Source organism: Megalops cyprinoides, chromosome 10 (genome assembly GCF_013368585.1).
Source record: "Megalops cyprinoides isolate fMegCyp1 chromosome 10, fMegCyp1.pri, whole genome shotgun sequence".
Taxonomy (NCBI): domain Eukaryota; kingdom Metazoa; phylum Chordata; class Actinopteri; order Elopiformes; family Megalopidae; genus Megalops; species Megalops cyprinoides.
In genome coordinates this window covers 36586594-36606807 of record NC_050592.1, presented here as the reverse complement: position 1 = coordinate 36606807, position 20214 = coordinate 36586594, and the positions used below count along the sequence as shown (strand labels likewise).

General features: G+C 37.7%; 1 protein-coding gene across 1 annotated transcript; it reads left to right on the top strand.

The window, feature by feature from the left end:
• The first annotated feature begins 369 nt into the window (after nucleotides 1–369).
• irx1a (iroquois homeobox 1a) lies at nucleotides 370–4691 on the top strand. The gene is made up of 4 exons (XM_036539283.1): nucleotides 370–781; nucleotides 2275–3277; nucleotides 3551–3623; nucleotides 4480–4691. The coding sequence occupies exons 1-4, from the start codon at nucleotides 536–538 to the stop codon at nucleotides 4532–4534; spliced, it is 1377 nt and encodes a 458-aa protein (XP_036395176.1). The 5' UTR covers nucleotides 370–535; the 3' UTR covers nucleotides 4535–4691.
• Nucleotides 4692–20214: the final 15523 nt, after the last annotated feature.

Here is a 20214-nt window from a genome sequence, read left to right as displayed (position 1 = left end):
TGGAGTTCTTTTAGTTTGGTTACTTCAGATTTGTTGGTGTTACTTCACCGATATCTTCAAATTTATATTAGCAGAGGAGAAGCGTCGTATAGCTATTAAGTTTATTGTTTCAGTGCTGGACATCTGTAAAGTTGTGCGGACAGGTTGTCATACAACAGTCAGTGCTTCAGTGAATAGTCTTATGCTGAACGTTTAACATACAATACACCAAACACACAAAAAGTGGCCTCAGCCAATGCTAAAACCACATGCTCCGACGGGGAGGGGCTTGCTGCTCAAGTGGCATGCCAATCAAAGCATCAACTTCAAATTGTATCTGGGAGATCAGCCCAAGACCTAGGGGCAGACACATCAGTTGGAGCTCAATTGTTGATCTGATCACATCCAACGGACGGACTGCAAAAGGGAGAGACTGAGATTTAAGGAGAGCAGAAGGTTTCTTACCCGCTCGCCTGTATTTGAGCGCTTCCAGTTTGACTTCTTGATTTTTCTTTCTCAGTTTCGATACGACTTTGCCTAAGATTTGGTGTAGGAGATGTCCTTTCCCCAGCTGGGCTACCCTCAATACTTAAGCACCACCCAAGCGGTGTATGGAGGTGATCGTCCGGGGATGTTGGCTACCTCTGCCCGTGGAGGAAGCTCTGACATCGCTGCAAATCCGTCCGCTACAGCCGCCGCGGTCACATCGGTGCTGGGCATGTATGCAAACCCGTACACTACCCACAACTACAGCGCCTTTCTACCATACACCAGCGCGGACTTGGCTCTCTTCTCGCAGATGGTAAGATCTCTAGTTTCCAGTTGATTTTTAAGTTCCAAAGATTTCAAGTAGATTATTGTAAATTCAGTTTATTTGACGAACTGCAATAACCATAACCAAAAGAGGACCACTCGAAACCAGTGAAAATGAACCTCGCCGTACTGAAAGTGTACTCGCCCTAGAGTAACTTGGAAGTGACTTTTGGTCAAACTTTACTTTTAAAAGACTCTATATTTAGTACATATGCTAGTTTATGTTATAAATGTATATGTTAAATAAATTATGATAGTAGTTAGATCATCTGTTTATAGGTGACAGGATAATTTCGCCCTAGCAATTTTATCCAAGATTTTGCCCGTTAATTTTTAAATAAACATGATGAATTGTCTCAAAGATAACAACAATCGTTAGACTATTATTAACTAAGACCAAACATTTTTTACGAAAAGAAAGATCAAACCAGGACCTGTCAAACAGAGGTCTTCGGCGATTTTACCATTGCAACCCATGATATACTCAGACGCACCTTTATACAAGCACATATTGTGCAAAGAATGTGTATATATATATATATATATATATATATATATATATAATATATATATATATATATATATATATATATATATATATATATATATATATATATATATATATATATGTATGTGTGTGTGTGTGTGTGCTAATTGTGTACATGTAGAATTTTGTTCACACCAATATCGTTATAATAATGACAATAATACTGACAATGAGAAAATAATAATGATAATATTTTTTCCTACGTCAAGGCCTAATTATGATGTCGGTAAAATAATGTTTAAAAATTACTTTTATTACGCATATTGTGAACAGTATCCGAAAAGTACTTTCTACTGGGGATTTTTTCGAAGTTTTTTCGAAGTGTGAGGCGTATTTCGTAAATATAACGTTTTAGTAAATTATTAACCCCCCCCCCCCCCCCCCCAAAAAATAAATAAATAAATAAATAAATAAATAATAATAATAATTTAAGCAGTATATAAAAATTTTAGCAGTTAGTGAACATGATCAATCGTTTTAAGAATTAAGAATTAATATGAAAATTAACACAAAGATGCTTTATACAGCCTTTATACACGCATAATAAATCATATGCTGCTGGAGAATGGAATTAAATATTTAGTCTTCAGCTTCATATAAATAAAATGAGCAAATAAGATGTAGTAAATCAAACATTGCGATTGATTTGTCTTCCTGTACACATACATTGTCTGAGAGCGCATGTAAGTATTGATGGCCAAAGATGGCCTAGCGGGTTCAAGTTTTGGCGATTTCCAGAAGAGGCCTGCATTATAAGTAGAAGTTGCTCCCTGTAAATGCGGGGTAGATGCCCATTACACAACATTGCGGACAACATTAAAATGAAACCTTGAAAAGGCTTACTGAATTCAGTAACATTTATAGTTATAAAATGCATTTCACACTGATGGGTTTCTTTCTTTATTTTTCTTTCTTTCTTGCATCTATCTATCTAGGGTTCCCAGTATGAACTTAAAGACGGTCCCGGTGTCCATCCGGCCAGTTTTGCTGCCCATACGTCTCCTGCCTTTTACCCGTATGGGCAGTTCCAATACGGAGACCCTGCCAGACCTAAGAATGCCACAAGGGAGAGCACCAGCACATTGAAGGCCTGGCTCAACGAACATAGGAAAAATCCCTACCCGACGAAAGGAGAAAAGATCATGCTGGCTATCATCACTAAGATGACCCTTACGCAGGTCTCCACTTGGTTCGCGAATGCCAGGAGGAGACTCAAGAAGGAGAACAAGGTGACTTGGGGTACTAGGAGCAAAGAGGACGAAGATGGCAATATATTTGGGAGTGATAATGAGGGCGATGCGGAGAAAAATGAAGACGAAGAAATTGACTTGGAGAGCATAGACATTGACAAGATTGATGAAAACGATGGGGAGCAAAGCAACGATGACGACGACGAGAAATCCGAAGGGAGGGATCGGAGAGAGTTGGACAGTTTGGAGAAAAGACGCGCTTTGGTTCTTCAAGAGCACGAATTTGACAAATCAAAAGACGGCATTTCCATCGGCAAAGAACAGTCTAATAGTAACAACATCAGCACAAAAGTACTTTCTCCTAGCAGTCAAGGTAGCTTCCAGTTGCCTGTAAACAATAAACCTAAAATATGGTCGTTAGCAGAGACTGCAACTAGTCCCGACAGTTCCCAGAAACCCATGTCACCCTCTGTTCCGGCTAGTCACGCTTCGCCCCAGATCCAGCACCCGGCCTTTCTTCCCAACCATGGACTTTACACGTGCCAGATCGGAAAGTTCCACAACTGGACAAATGGCGCTTTCCTCGGCCAAAGTTCCCTGTTAAACGTCAGGTCCTTCCTGGGAGTAAATCAGCATCATCACAATCACAACCTCCACGCACTGCAGCAGCCGCCCGCGGTGGTTGTGTCGTCTGTCTCTTCTCTCGCGAGTGAGAAAGCGTCAGAGGAACTGAGTCCGAAACACATAGGTATACAGTCCTTAAAACTGTGACTAAATATTTTTGTGACAAAACTCAATATAATAGGACGCGAGGAGAGAATCTGTTTTAATCTATAAACGCAATCTCTCTATAAGTCTTTCTTACTTAAACACATATGATGTCCATGAGTATGAATGGTTAAACGAAAACATATTTTTATGTCAGTGTAGATATTGTGAGTATTTGTTGACCCGTTAAATGAAATGTCTAAGTGGACAGTAAATTACTGTGTGTATTGATTACCCAATTTATTCATTTTAGAACATGAACATGTCCAAATGCGCGAATCCCCGACACAACCATTACAGTCATCCTTTCGACCGGTGCATGAAAGGTAAATTAAATTTCATTATATTGAAACTATTTACAGCTGTCTTCCATTGTCATTGTAAAGCTGTGTCATTAGTATATGGTTTTATTAGTATTTTACACGCATTTATGTATAGTTTTGTTTTTGTTTATTTATATTGTCAATACTTATTGGGAGAACTTTTTTATAAGGTGACAAACAGTTTCAAAGTGGTAGTGGTAGTGGTAGAAGTGACAAGTGACAAAGAGTTTCAAAGTGGTAGTGGTAGAAAACCCAGTCACGTGTTTAAATTGATGCAAACCTCACATCGAAGGATTAAGGCAGACTTCCAGTTAGTCTATAAATTTTTTCAAAGACAAGAGTTGTCAAGATAAATTCCCGATTATAAAGTAGTTACTGAGGGCCTTGAATAACTCTTCTGCCCCCCCCCCCCCCCCCCTTAATTTTAGCCCGTGGAGAACACCCTACTTATCCAGTCACCAAGTAAAACCGGGGCCTGTGCTGTGTGCTTGCCGAATTAAAGACCCAAGGAAAAAACCCTGGGGACCAGTCTAGCTGAAAGGGCTTTTTTCCCCTTGGAGTGCCACAATTGCCACCTACAGAATTTAATACAAATACTACTTTGTACTTAATAATAATAATAATAATAATAATGATAATTGTTATTATTATTTGCGAATTGCAATTGCTAATTTCAGAATTAGCCTATATCAAAAGGACATATTTTATTGCATTAGCAGTCGAATTTCGAAAGAATGTGAATCAAAGGATACATTGTGAAGGTAACCGCCAATTTGGAAGGATGGGTATAACTTTTTTCAATATATTGATATGTTCTGAATATCTACATATCGTGAACTATTTATTCTCTTTTCTTCAGCTCCCGGCATCAGCAAACAACGCAACGAGTTCTTACGGCTCTCTCTTCGGCCTGATCAAGATCTGGGGAAAAAAGACTAAACGAACCAATAAAAGGACAATTTCACTGTAGCATTATTCAAATGATACTGAACAACTGACTTAATTTCACAAAAAAAAACTGTTGTTGGATTGCTCTTATTGTTGTACACTACCACTCGTTTTGCTTTCCTTTCCCCGCTGGTCATTTGTTTTAATTTTATTGTTATTTTTGTCTTTCTTGTGTTTGTGTTTTTCTTCATGTAAATTCTGGATCTAAATTTGTAAATAGCACGTCGACGGATTTTGTCCAAATCATATATTTTGTCTAATAAACAAAATGAAATTATAGACGAATCCAAGAATATTTTTTCTACAAAATATATTTTATTCAGTACTGCAGAAGTGGGTTATTATTATTATTATTATTATTATTAGTAGTAGTAGTAGTAGTAATAGTATATGTCAATTTAACATTCCCAGTACACATGTAATGGTTTACAAAGTTCGGGGTATATGTAATGCACTAAAATTCATTTTCTAATCTAGAGCCTGTATGTAAGGATTACCTTGTCCTGTGAGTATTTTTTTTTTTCTTTTTCCCTAAAATTGGCTTGGGGGTTTGTAAATTCATAACGCATTATAAAAACTATTCACAGAACGTGAGTCTACCGATAGGAAAATAATTCTGCTGGGCACTCTGATTTAATTTTCTTCCGCGTGGCTGTGTTAAATGGTGCTACTATAGATGCATTGAGGTGCTAATAAGGGTCCAGATGGCAGTTAGAGGGGGGAAATGGACAGAAGCAGCTGGGGAAGTCATGAAGTAATCACGTGGGAACGTCCTGTCCAAACAAAATCAAATGCTTTAGCCACAATTTGTCCCAAAAAACTCGGCTTTAAAAGAAAATATTAATTGTGATAAGCGAGCGGTCAAGTTATCGATTAAGGAATTTCCCCGTGGTTTAAAATAATAATAATTAGAAGAAGAAGAAGTTTAAATTTGATTTTAACATTGGTATTAGCAATCGACGTAGTTGTATATTCGTTTGCATAGAAGTGGAATTTCTAGCACAGTCATTGTGTTATAACCGCTAATTCTGCTGTTGTAGTGGGCATAAGTACGGAAATGTGGCGGAAATGAACGAACATATCACCACATACTGCCACAGGGCATAACTTTATCAATTGCAACACGGCTACCACTACTTGTACCACTATGGTTGTCATAACTACTATATGGAATTCAAACAATGACTACAATGACTGTCAGGTCAATTAGCAGTGCATTGCAAAGATTAAAGATTTGTATTTGATGAGGTAGTTGAAATACATGTTAACTGCATGGGCTATTACATAGGCTATAGATCTTCGTTAATCAATCATCACTTCCATTACTACGTTAACACTTAAAAAAGTAAACTTTTCCCATCCATCCCAAAGTCCTCTACCCATAGTATATCTTGGATTTAAATACATTTACAATAAAACTTGATTATTCACACGTAACCATGTTATGTGCGATAAAACCAGTGGCCTGTTCCGTTTCCTACAGGCTTACGGCGACCTCTATGGGCAACTGTGTACAAGTCAGCTGCTTTATGAAAAAAGCTTGTGAACTAGTTTCATTTTCCATCCAACCCAAAATGTAACAATGGAGTCTTTACACGGTTGTCATATGTGCAAAGCAGCTTGATTGCAGACAATAATAACATACCTTACAAAACACGGTAATCCTCAATGTTTTAGACTGCGTTTTAAAGAACATGCATGATCCCCAAATTTCAGCGCACGTCCCTACAAGAAAAGATCAGGTAAATTGTTTATTAGCTTTATACAATGGTAGATTACTTGCACAAAGAAAATATTTAATTTGTGCATTTTTTAATTAGACCTCGTATCACATTTAAATATCTCTCTCAATCCCATACGCATTATGCTTCGAAACACAGTCATGTTTTCATACACACTAGTGCTGTCATTGAACATAATATTATGTAGTATTCTTTTCTGTGGATAGTTTTAAATGAAAGCTAAAATCTATCTTAATATGATGCGTGATGCGTGATGATCTGATACGTGAAGATGTATTGGTAAATTAGATTGTTATTCAAAACCAAAATGATGAAGGGACGCTTCAGGCACCAGTACAATACTACATAAAATATATAGCCTATTAAGTTATTGTTTTATGGAATGAAACTATTTACTATATATATATATATATATATATATATATATATATATATATATATATATATATATATATATATATATCTTTTAGTCAGAAAATTGTTGTGGTATAACTGTCTTCTTAAAAAGTAGTCATGACGTGTAAGTGAGAAGAAAATGTAGATTCGTTCCAATGACGAGAAATGAACTTCGATCGGTTGCCTATCTACAGGTGCAATGCATGGTGTTCCTTTGTTCTAGAGTGAATATGGGTTTATTCAACATTAAAGTAAAAATGAGAGATACTTTTTATGAGTGCAGCAGACATTTTTGACTCCAGACAAATGTTAAGTATTAGAAGCTAATAAAATCACTTTTTATTTCTAGTGTTTGTTGCCTCGTTTCAAGTCCACACACATTGCCGTCTTGGGAACGTCGCCTGAACTTAGAGTTCTACACTTAAGTCAACATGTCTGCCATTGGCTCACTCAAATATAATTCCGTTTCACAACAAATAAAGCACTCAAAATATACATACCCACTTTAGCAGGTTAATGTCTCTGATGATAACTAAAGGGATGGGCACACTGGGTATGCGCATGGCCACAGCCTATCATGCACTGCTAAGTTTGATTTGCCCTTGAAAGTGACTCCTACAAGATGGAAAGCAGAAAGGCTTGTAGACTCGGCCTACCATTAACAGAATCCTATTAACACAACTGGCAACTTAATACTAATAGAGACGGTCTGAAGTGCGTTTGGAGACAAAGGGGTTTCGATTTCCTGAAATCAAGGCAGGTATAGAGGTTCCATTCCCTTTCGCTACTTAAAAAATCTTATTTTCTCGTAAGCATGTGCTGTTAAAATTAAATAATCTCCTGGTGTCCGGTTTATTTCTTTTGTAACAAACCAGCGTGAGCTTAGTGGAGACTTTAGCTGGAGGCCATCATATTGTGATTTCCTGATATATACAAAATTATTCATTTAGCAGTCGATGTACAGTGGATTGTCTAATGAGTAATAAACAGGTTTGGAACATATAATTAGGCTGTCACTTCAAGCAAATTTCCACATTGCCTCGAGGCCATAACGGAAAGAAAAAAGAGGAACGACAGAGAAAGAGAAATAAAGGAGCTCCGAAGGAAACTACACAAACGGTCGCGCCGCTGAGTTAAATCTTGGGTACAAAGGCAATCACCCAAGAAGTAAAAGTAAGAACAGAACTGCATGTATTTGTAATAAAAATAGTAGTCTCAACAGTTATATAATAATTTTAAAATTCGACACTAACGTTTCTAGTTATAGAAACGTTATAGCGACGGAGGCTGAATTTTCTCTTTTTTGTGGTTTTATGAGGAAACACTAGTGATAAGGTATTTTCTATCAAAATGGAAAAGATGGATTTTGAGATGTGAAATTTGTTATCGTTATTAGTTCATTAAATCAACGAAAGAAAAGCAACCTTTATTTTAAACTAAAAAATGAAGTATACATTAGTGACATTGTGTTTTAGTGCTCAATGTCATTGATTTCTCGCGAATGCAAGAATGACCATCGGGATAGGGAAATGACCTCTTATAATGCAAATTCAAACATACTAAAGTGACACCACAGAATTAGAAACAAGATCAAACACAAAACAAACAAGTACTGTGAATTTTAATACCTAACTCTTCATTACGCAGATGTAGCAATTTTGTTGCCCAATATTTACAGGGTTAGTCATGTGCTGTGGGTCTCCTTTGTTAATAATAGACATGTGGCGTTTTCTCTGAGCTGCCCACAGTTCTCGCTCAATGTAGCAATCCATTTATTTCTTGCTGGATTGTACCAAGAGAGAGGTGACCACAGAGGAAACTTTGTCACTGTCTTGTCATTTTGGCAGAGCCAGGGCATTCACACACCCTCTGCCCTAATACACAAATGTTTTTTTTCCTCTCTTTTTTTCCAGACCACTGTGTTCCTTTTGAAAAAGCTGTCGGTATCTCTGAACCGCTAATCCATTTATCTAGGTTCATGAGTGTAGTGGCTGAATACCTACACAATAGTCCAACCCAGCTGGGAACAACAAGTCAGACAGTCCAGTAGTCACACACTCACAATTGCTTTACACCATGTTTATCTGAGTATTTTGCTGCTCCTTGTTTCAGAACACAATGGTGTGAATGGGGTGGATGCCTGGGCCATGGGTCTTTCTTTACATGAGCAATGGCAGGCAGCACTACATGCCACAGGAGGTGGCTCTGTTGGAAGGAGGCAATGGTTTTCACACAAACAGCATCCAGAAGCGGGCACATGTTTCCTGGCTGTTTCTGATACCCTCTAGGGCAGAGCAGGCAAAGTAGGAGTAATGGAGGTAAACACCCAAATGATAGATCAAGAACAACATATGAATATCACTCTCTCTGCAATACAGAGATTTTAGACTGTAATACTGTCTTCTCAAAAATATATATGGTTATATGAAGGCCCAGTGGCAGGGATGACACACTAAGTAACAAATGGCTCCAACTGTAGGTATCATTTTTAAAAATATGTTTTAAATAACATCTATGTTATGGTTATTCATAAATGTAATATTTTTATTTTAGTTTTGCAAAACCTTCTCCAGCCTGTTATTGTTGGCATGCTTTCATTTTCAGGCTTTCACATAAGATGGACATGTGGCCAGACAGTTTTCCATGCTGTTAAAACTTTGCCCACTGTATTTATTTGCACTTCAGTATGAGTGTGAATTAGGGAGGGTATGTATGTCTTAGAGGAAGTGGGTGTGTCGTGGGCCCTTTATAATGCTGTGAGATTTCACAGTGCAGTCTATAGAAACTTATTATATAAAAAAAAACTTATCCTATTTTTAGAGGTACTTATTCTGCTGTGGTGCAGGCTGCTCTCTTTTTTCTTTTGCCCAACACTGAAAACCTTCAAAATCATCATTTAAGAAGATGAACAATAAACCTTTGAACCAGATGTCACAGTGAGGAAATTTAGGCACTGTTACTGTACAATTTGCTGTATATCTGAACACAGCTCACTAGTCACAGATAATACAGGCCACTCCCTATTGTATGTGTGTAATGGAGAGTAGGCAGTAAGCTGGGAGCCCTGACCATTCAGGAGAACTTCCATAGAGATACATCATAAAATCCGACCTTCCTGTTGTGTTTCTGATGTGATGCCATTGTGGTTTTGGGAAATTTCCAGTGGGCTGTACAAAAAGGAGTGCAGCCAGACTCACTAAAGAGTCACTGTGCAACTGAGGAAGTAAGTGAATTTCTATTTAGCAGATTCTCCCAGCACATGTGTGCAACAGAAGGTGATATGAAATGACTCTCTCCCTCATTCCCTACTACACTGTCACCACTGGGGTGAATATCTCCAATGCCCGCTATGTCCTCTGCGAGTGCTGAGTGTGTCAATATTTGCTCAGGGTTTGGACACCAACAAGGAACATGGGGAGATTCTCTCTCTCTCTCTCTCTCTCTCTCTCTCTTTCTCACACACACACACACACACACACACACGTGCACATATCTTTTATATTAGCTCCTTTCTAACAAAATCTTTCATGACTGGCTGCAGGAATGGTATAGCACCGATTACCGATTAGCCCTGTGGATGGGAAACACACTTGCATAGAACTTTTGTGCATTTAAATCTAAACTTTTCAGATATCTGCTGTTCTGCTTCAAAATTTGTTTTTGTGGATTTATCTTGTTTCATGTGACTTTCACCATGGTGACTGACTGCTGTTGCATATTTAATTAATCTATTCTGCCACATTAGTTGAGAAAACAACTGTAGCCTGGCTACAGGAGTTCAGTGAGCAGATTAGCTATGTGTAATGCAGGGACATGTGATGTAAATATCCATCACATGTCCCTGAATTACACACAGATATTAAATACCCTTTTAGTTTTTCATGCATTTGCATTTGAAAAAAGATATCTGATCAGAAGTTCATTTTTTCATGCAACATCTGTGTAGTTTGGAAGGTAATACTGATTTGTGACTCAATGTTGTGTGGGTAAAATGTTAAGGGATATTTATTGTTAATAATAACTCAGGGACCCTTGATATTAAGGAATTAGTTTAATTCATGTTCATTTTAATATGTAATATTCAAGTGGAAAAAATAATTCTGAATCACATATTGGTTTGATCTATTGGATATATTTATTGGATCTTAGGTACTTATCGGATAACATAGAGACAACCACATGTCTGAGTTTACAGTACAGTGTAGCTGTTTTAAACAGAATTTTAACAGGAACAAAATGTACTACTAAAAGGTAAATTAGTTTACCAATCTTACATTAAAAAGCAAACATTTTACATTTACTTTGTTTTAAGTCAAAACAATGTTAAATTTAGTTGTTACTGCAATAAGCAACATCAACATAACAGCTGCAATTAATGCCAACATCCATATATGATGGGACTCCAAGACATTATCCGTTGTATTATACATTATCCGTCCACCAAGCTATAATACTCTTCCCTTTGGGGTGAATTTGCTGGCCACATGCATGAAATGATACATTAACAGTGTGCTGTAGAAAGGCCAACTTTCAACATACCGTGCTACCTTTTTAAACAAGAAATGTTCAGAAAACCTTCGAAAACTTAATTTTCTTCAGCCACCACATACAATATCATCAATGTATGACAAATGCATATTTTAATTTCTTTATTTAGTTTTTAATTATGTAATATACATAAGTAGTGTTTTATTTATTTTCTATAGACTGCATAATACAAAAGCAAAACATTTATGATAGGAAAACGGGAAGTACTGTAATTGTCCAGTGTATTTACAGTATACCAGTAGCAGAGAGGGTAGATCTGTAGGTTCACTGTAAGTATGACTTCCATTATTGATATATGAAAAATATGAGCATATTTATGTGGCAAATACTGTTAATATCACAGTTTAAAAATATATATCCCCATGTCCAGGAAATGCCATCACATTTTCCTGTGATCTGCTCAACATCTGCCACCATCATCCAGAATGTGGTCAAATCTGCTCTGCTCCCTGTTATCTTTGCACCAACAACAAAAATTCACTCACTTTGTTTGACACATATTGTACAGGTCATCCTGGCAGATAGGAAAGATTTATACTTGCCATGGTACAAAAGACACTAATGTCAGAGGTTTGGTGAAAAGGAGGAAATAATCTGATACATATCTCAATACACTTGCAAGAAATACCCTGATGAATATCATAGAGTCTGCTTGACTTTGCAAAAATACAAAATGTGAAAATTCAATAACCTCAAATTATGCTTTTCACCCAAAATAGGGCAGTAGACATATTTGCAAGGACAAATATGACAAGCTGTTAATAACAGAAGGAGAAAAAAGATAATTTGTAAAAGATTGTTGTCAGAACCTCTGCTACATGACGCTGTATGAGAGACAGCACCTTTTATAAAGAGAATCAGGCACAGGGACGAAATCACCGAAGCACTTCTCACTGTGCATTTTTCATGTGGGTGCAGGCTTAATTCTTCACTGCAGCACAGTAGAGTTCTATCAGTGTCTGATCTCACTCTGTGTTTCCAGCAGTCCCTGTGCGGGACAGGTGAAAGTGACACCCCTATTAAAGTGCCAGGACCTTCAGTCCCTCTTAATGCAGAATGATGTACACAGAGCATTTATTATTTTTTACCCAGAGAGCATATGGATCTTGCATTTTTTCCATAAAACCAATGAAGAAGAGGAGGAGAAAGAGGAGTGATCTGAAATCCAGTCTTATTTTTAGCTCAGGCAGGTGGACATTTTGTATCTATGCCAACCACACGCAGTGGATTTCATCAGACTGTAATCAACAAAAAATGTTAAATTGTACATGAGCTTAAATGCTATAAAAGCATTACATTTCCCATACTTTTCTCCATCTCTATTTAAATTATGAGCTTAACTATGCAAAAACATTAAAAAAAACAGATAAAACCCCAATTTAATCTTAAAATGTTGGCCCCATAGTCAAACTCCATACTCCACGGTCACTCTGGCAGAGATATAGTCGTAGCTTCAGACAGAGCACCAAGTGAATTCATGCCTTAGTCTAGAGCAGCGTTTCCCAAACCTCTCCTGGAGGACCCCTTGTCCCTGCATGTTTTAGATCTCTCCCTGCTCCAACACAGCTGATTTAAATGATCATTTTGTTATTAAGCAGCTTCAGGAGTTCATAATGAGTTGATCATTTGAATCAGCTGTGTTGGAGCAGGGAGAGATCTAAAACATGCAGGACAGTTGGTCCTCCAGGAGAGGTTTGGAAAACGCTGGTCTAGATGAATGTATCATTTGTTTCATGTTCTCATCTCAGTGATTGAACAGAGAATCATACCAATATTAGACCCTTTCTTTTGAAAAATAAGGACACACAGGACACATAATTTTTGATCTTTGTTTTTCCATATCTATCTATCTATATATATATCTATATCTATATATATATATATATATATATATATATATATATATATATGTGTGTGTGTGTGTGTGTGTGTGTGTTTTTGCCCTTGTTTAATCTTTAATAAGGATGTCAGTCTGCGCATGGTTTATGTGTCCCTCCTTTCCAGTGATTTGCGCCAGAAGTCACTAGGTCACAGCACTGAAATCTGTGTACAGTGCCTTGCCTTTTAACTAAGATTAGTTCACTTCTGATGCACTGCAGCCTCTAAAATATGTATCAAAGCTGTTCAAATGCCAGCAGTTGGTATATGGCAGGCAGGGGAGAAGGGGATTGGATGATGAAGCTATCCCAACTTCCAAGTGCCCAGCAGGCTATTCCAGCCTGTTGTGTGCAAGCCCACTATTGTAATCAGTGGTTCTTCACACAGAAAGGAGTGGGGGGGGAGCTATCTGCTGTTTCAGTGTGGGGTCTGGCACATTGATTGTCCCCACTCCATCTCTCTTCAGGAAGCACTGCTGAGAAAATCTTTAGGAACTCCTGGGCCCGTCAGCTCTGGGTTCAATCTGCCAGTTTAACAGCTGTGTATAGAACTGGGCTGAGGATAAAACACTTGGAAGTATGTGGCTTACACCATAGGGCGAGCCTTCATGAGGCTTCCTGAGTGGAGGCAGCTGCTGTGGGTGTTAATTGGCAGGCTATGAAATGTTGTATACCTGCCCTTGATAATCCGGAAACCCAAATGTTTATCCAATGCCAGCCCTCCACACTCACTCCACTGCTGACCTTTAGCACCATGAAAAGACAATAAAGGCCATTCCTGAGAACCTGCCTATCCTAAAACCAGCGTGGGTAGAATATCAACTTCTTCCCCTCTGCCCAAAACCTTTCTCCCCTCTACTCTAGAACCCCCCAGCCCTTCTCCCAGCCTATCTCCTCAAAAGCTCCTTCCCCTCTCACTGTGTGTTTTTGAGTGCCTGGCTGTGGTGCTGTTTACTAACCATGTCCCCCATCCAACAAGCAGCCCTGCATAGTCAGACTGAGGAATGTCCTCCAGCTAATCTTCAATGTAAATTGGGACCAATGTGTACATTGTGCAGCCATGGGAAGGGGAAGCACAGTTCTCTTTAAACAAGTGTGCGATTGATATAGCGTAACACCTTAAAATATAATACCTTTTTGGAAGTGTGTGTGTATTTGGTTAGCTTTTTCAGCTCTGTTCCTTTTGGGCCTGCCTTTTGAAGCCTCAAATGAAGGAACTCTGACATTGTACTGTCTAGTGATGTTTGCCAGAAAGGCTTGATTCATTTTGAAACTGATATGAAATTAAAATAAAGGAGGCTTTAGCTAAGATTAAGTATTCTTTGAAGGATCTGAGAAAGATGGGATATAATAGGTAATTAATGTGTCACATGTAATTTTCTATTTAGCAAACAGAGCACCTTGCAAAATGCAAACTAGTCAATCTGGGATTTGTTATGTGTAAAATAAACTTAAATAAAGTGCTAATTTAGAGCTATATAGACTAAAACATATGCATTTGGCCAAAATGACTGCAGATAAACACTCCCCATTGAGTGAGAGATGAGAGGGCAAGATTTGGATAGTCTTGTCTGTGCCCAGACACAAGGGCTCAGAATGGATGTCTTCATGAATCTGACTTCATGTAAATAAATGTATGTATATATTTCATATAGGTATATTTCATCATCTATATATATTTAATCATTCATATTCACACCATTTGAGGTTAAGAAAAAAGTGCTGTCTATATGTTTAAAATAAATACCCAGGCCAGGAGTCTTTAAATCTGGTGCTGTAATAACTGCTGCGGCAAAGCAATCAGAGGAATTAAAACTGTGGCCAGGATGGTTTAAGTCCTCTTCATTATTAGGAATTAAAGCAGTCCTCAAAAATGTCTATGCACACCAAATGTCTAGCTGTTGATAATAACTGAATATTGCTCTTTCGGTAGTTGATTCCAGTCCAGGAGTGGCTCCAGGATTTTTGGAAATGGATGTTTACAGCTGTTTGGGGATGGATTTTGGAGACGTACAGGGGACACTAGAGCATATTCGTCTCTTCTCAGTAGACTGTGGTTTGACTGAGTCCCATATGGCCACTCCATGGTAAGCATATCCACAGCTAATGTGTGTCTCTCTCTCTTTTATTTCAGACACTCCAAATCTGTTGTCTGAGTATGTCATCCACTGGTATTTAATACAATGTTTTATTTTATTATTTTATTAATGCATTCGTGTGTTCAGTCTGAGCAATGTTGGACTGAAAGCTCCTATAGTAAATCACTTTGTCACATGAGAGAGGAATGTACTGAGTAAAAGGGGTCATGTTCAAGTTTGAGTGTGCCTCCTCTTCTGCTCCTCGTAGTCACAGTGTATTTATACCACCAGACCAAAGGTAGTCTAACTGCACCTTTCCTTACTTGGAGAAAGCATTTAAATCAAGTTTGACACAAGATTTATATATCATATATATTTTAACGAGATTCATATATCATAGTATGGAGTACAAAAGTAGAACCAAATTCAAGTCTAACATCAGGATACCAATTCTAATAATCCAACACATATAAAAGACAGGCAGTTGTATAAACTATAACTCAATGGAAAAAGGTCTCATTCATTGCAAATATTTTCTGTGCCATATAATCTCAGTTATGCACACAGAATTTGGCCTCAATCTCATATGGCCATGCAATAAATCCCAAGAATTGAACCTCTTTTTTCTTCCTTATCTTCTTGTTATTCTCCATCTTAACGCCCATCCCAGACTACATCATCAAAAATGATCTGGTCCCCCAGTCTGTATGTGTCCAACCATTAGTCTCTCCTCATATTCAGCCACATCTTTTCTTTGCAGCCAATTGTCTTTTTCCATCCTTGGTAGACATCAGGGTTGTGCATGAAATATAGCTAGCTACCTAACTAGCCAACTAACTTCCAACAAAAAGATTCATAATAATTTTTATGTCCTGACATAACCTCAACAGATTGCACAACATTTCTAAAATACATACCTTATTACTTCCTATTTGATAACAACGCTGTTGTGTGTGTTACATCATTTTAGAAAGGTTAAAATGTAGGCCTTAACATACCAGGTCTGCATCTGGTATTCAGTCAGCTACACTCTCAATTCCAATATAAAATGGCCAGCTAGCTAGCTACTAACCAGATTACCTAGTGGTTACATAAATTTCTTGCTAGATAATTCTGTTTTCAGCCAGTGGGCTCACTAGCTAACTTCTCGGCTTGGTTTCCAACTCGCTAGCTTGCTAAACTGTTATCTACTTAATTTCATGTTCAGACATTCTATTGTCTAACTAACTATTTTACTAGGTAGCTAACTGGCTAGTTGAGTCATTGGTTAAACAGGTAACTCATTGGCTAGCTACATCATTGCTGGCTAATTTAATTTTCAGCCAATGTGCTGTTAACTAGCTGTGTGCTGGCTAAATCATTGGCTAGAATCTTTCATGTGAAGTTTTTATGCTCCTATTAAATATAATATCAAGATTTAGTGTGATGTTATTACATACAATAGCTTGTTCATTAAAATCTCTGTAAATTATGATATTTAGAGGAGGTATTGCATTCTATGCTTAGGTGAGACCACCATTTTCTTCTTCAGATGACTTGTGCTCTTGGAGAAAACAGGACAAAAATTTTTCTCTGCTTCTTTCACATATTACAAATTTAATTACATTTATAATTCCATTCCAAACAACAGAAAATATCTATGAGCGAATATGTAATGTAATGAGACAAATGATGTTACGAATATTGAATAGTAATTAGAGAGCCTGTATTATGTGATTAAATGCTAAATAGGCTAAGTAGCATCCCTTTAATTATATGCACGTGTCGCGGTGGCTTACACATGGAATGCTTAATGATACAGCTAACCAATACTTAAACTATAAAAAGGTATCAGAGTGTCCCTCACATTCCATGACATTACAGGGGGAAACATAACAGTTTATTTTGCTTTCAGGCAGTTAGCTAGCTACAGAAAACATAAAATTTACTGTACTCTGACTTTGCTAATAGCCTTGAAAGCTTATTTTGGCAGTGAATTGCTCTCACTTTCTGTCAATTTTATTTTATATTTCGCCAGCCAGCTAAATTGTTATCTCAAATGCTGAACATGGTCAGGGTGTCAGAAGTACACTACAAGCAAGTACACGTTGCTTGTAGCTACACATTACCATGTTTTACACTACTGAATTAGGTCAAGAAATAAAGTAAAGACTTGCACTGACATTGCTGCAATACCACAGTATACTGTATATTCTCCTTTTTTGGAACTATATTTGAAAACTGTCATATGAGAGTGTCACACGCCAAATTGTGAGGGAATAAAACAGACATATGTTTTCGTTTTAGGCTGCTTCATATGTACTGTAGCATCACAGCCTTTACAGGCACAGCAATGCCACATACAATAAAGACCTAGAGGTAAGGTACAGTAATACCACAATATATGTAGTGTGCATTTCTGAGCTGTGTGCTTCACATGCTACAAAGCCCCACAAACACATACACACGCACACACACAAACTGTGTCATGAACCATAACCAACTCCTTCGCTTTACATCACAGCAGTTGACTAATCAAAACCATTATCATAATGCTACTTATTATTATCATCTTCTTCCTGTTGCGCTCATCATGCATCACTTGCATTGACAGCACAATTTTAATATGTTATGCTACTACCACTTTTATTATTGTTAGCATTTTGCTAACTCTGTCATGTTATACACTTGAATGGGACACAAAGACTTCATTCTCCTCAGATGGTGAGATGAAAAAAACAGGATTAGGTTATACAAAAAAGTTGGGAAACATTAGGTAGCTTTGCTTTGGAATATTGTTATGCAGTTTGTGTGAGGTGTCCCAGATTGTTTAGAGAGCAACTTGGTTTTACTTTTCTATCACTGATTCTAATGGCATACATATTTTTTCAAGTTTCTAGTAACCTATAAAGAATAAGTACTTAATATATGTGAGTAAATTGGCATTTTTGTATGCTGACTGCCTTTTTGTGTGCAATGTCGTCATACACGCTACAAGAATCCCACAAAGATGGCTATGAACAGCGGCTGCAATGAACAGAAAAACTGCCTTTTGCGAAAGTGTCAAGAGGACATGTGCTGTGAAAAGATATGTATGTTTGTTTAAAGTTCTTTATCCACATTGCCTACCACTTACAGTGTCACACATTGTAATTAGTGGTATGATTTAGTATATTCTGCAAAGCCTGTGAAAATATAGATCTAATTTAATTATGGCATTCGCTGCATTCATTCTCAGAAATATGGCCACTTGTTATTGTATCATGTAAATCTTGTAAAGAAAAAGATCTAAAATCAGATGTAATTTAAGTACATCAACAATTAAAGCTGACCCTGAGTGGAATTGAACACTGGCCAAATAGATAATGTGTTCTGTTATTTTGAGAAACCTGGGGTATTTATCTGTTGACATCTGCTGTGGCTTAGGCGCGTTACATACTGGACTGCCATGTAAGTAAACATCTCTGTAAGAAAATGATTATAGTCTCAAGACAATAATGACTAAAATATATCACAAAATTCAATGACCTCTATCATACAGAACACAATTTTTCATAAAAATAACAACCCACCACAGAATCTAGTGCCCCTGCACAAACTTAACAAGAGGCCTTAAGTTTTCTGTTGTCTCCCAGATTGACAGTTTACAATTTGTTTTGAAAGTGTCACAAAAAGACAATAAAGGTTATGCAGATGGAATTTTCTATCATAGAAACTGCGAACTGCAGAATCATTCACCTCCAGGTTTCTCAGCCCCTTTTGCATTGTACTGGATGCATGTTTCAAGCATGCATTAGTGGCATTCCCCTCCTGTGCTACTGCAACCAGTATCTGCAGGAGTCCAGGGAGGATGACTTGAGCTGAAAGCCTGGGACACATACCATAGCCACTCTCAGAGGGGGTGGGAGGGTCACTGAATTCCCACAGCAATGCTGCATCAAGTTCCAATAATACGACACACAGAACATGTCCTGAGATGAAATGCACTCCCTAAAGGGTACTATTCCACACTTATGGGTATTCTGTGGTTTAATTGTGGTTTAATCAGTCATGTTTTTTTTTTTTTTCAAAATCATTGTATCAACCAATTAATTAGTTCAGATTCAAGACTCATGCAGTTGTTGTGTACATATGCAGTGGATTGTTGTGTAAGAAAGGGTAGATTCATCCTGAAGCATTACTGTTCTCAACTTTCTCTCATCAGCATGTACTTTTCTCTGCCCACTTTCAGGAAGGTCATCTATGAGGTCAACAGCACACCAGCACCTCCAAGTGAGGACACATATTAATGAAGCTGGCCTCCCTCAAACCCACCATCTCTACATCTGGCCTCCTCACAGACATATCGGGGGAGCATAACAGCTTTGATAAATCATTTTCAAAACAAGAAGGACACAGCCACATGGGTCATGGCTCGGCATTCATGGAGCAGTAGTGCGTCAATCACCAAACAGGTCCTGAAAGGCTTAACAACACAGTTTTCAAAAGACCAAAAAGGGCCTCAGCCATGTGACAGTGACATGTCTATATGCAGTTCTTTCACCTTACTGTCAAATAAAACATTATTAATGTGAAGAAATACACCAAACATTGCCTTTGAACAAATTCACCCTCAAAGCAGATTTATAGAAAAACACAGATACATAGGTGAATAAAAACATTTATCTCTTTGATAAAGAAAATGGGAAATCAAATTTCCATCAGCACAGCCATTAACAAAAACATCAATGGCAGTATGTTTAAGGAGCAGATGTGCAAAGTGGAGTAAGCGTGGGAGGTAAGACAATATCCCACACTTACTAAACGAAGACAAACTCCTAACTCATTTCAGCTGGGCTATGCTCTTACAAAATGGAATTGATCAAACAAATCTAAACACATCTCTTATGTCCTCATCTCCGGGGGTTCCCTCCTACTAGTGCTTTCCACCATTTTGTGTATGACTTGCCTTGATCATTTCGTAGTTTGGTAACCTCTATCTTGCTCAAAGTTTTACTTCAACATGTGTTCATTGTACATGAAATTT

Excerpts from the sequence above, each read along its gene's own strand:
- irx1a (XM_036539283.1), top strand. The coding sequence starts at position 536 with ATGTCCTTTCCCCAGCTGGGCTACCCTCAATACTTAAGCACCACCCAA. Across the intron at positions 782-2,274 it reads TGGCTCTCTTCTCGCAGATG|GGTTCCCAGTATGAACTTAA; the intron begins GTAAGATCTCTA and ends CTATCTATCTAG. Across the intron at positions 3,278-3,550 it reads ACTGAGTCCGAAACACATAG|AACATGAACATGTCCAAATG; the intron begins GTATACAGTCCT and ends TATTCATTTTAG.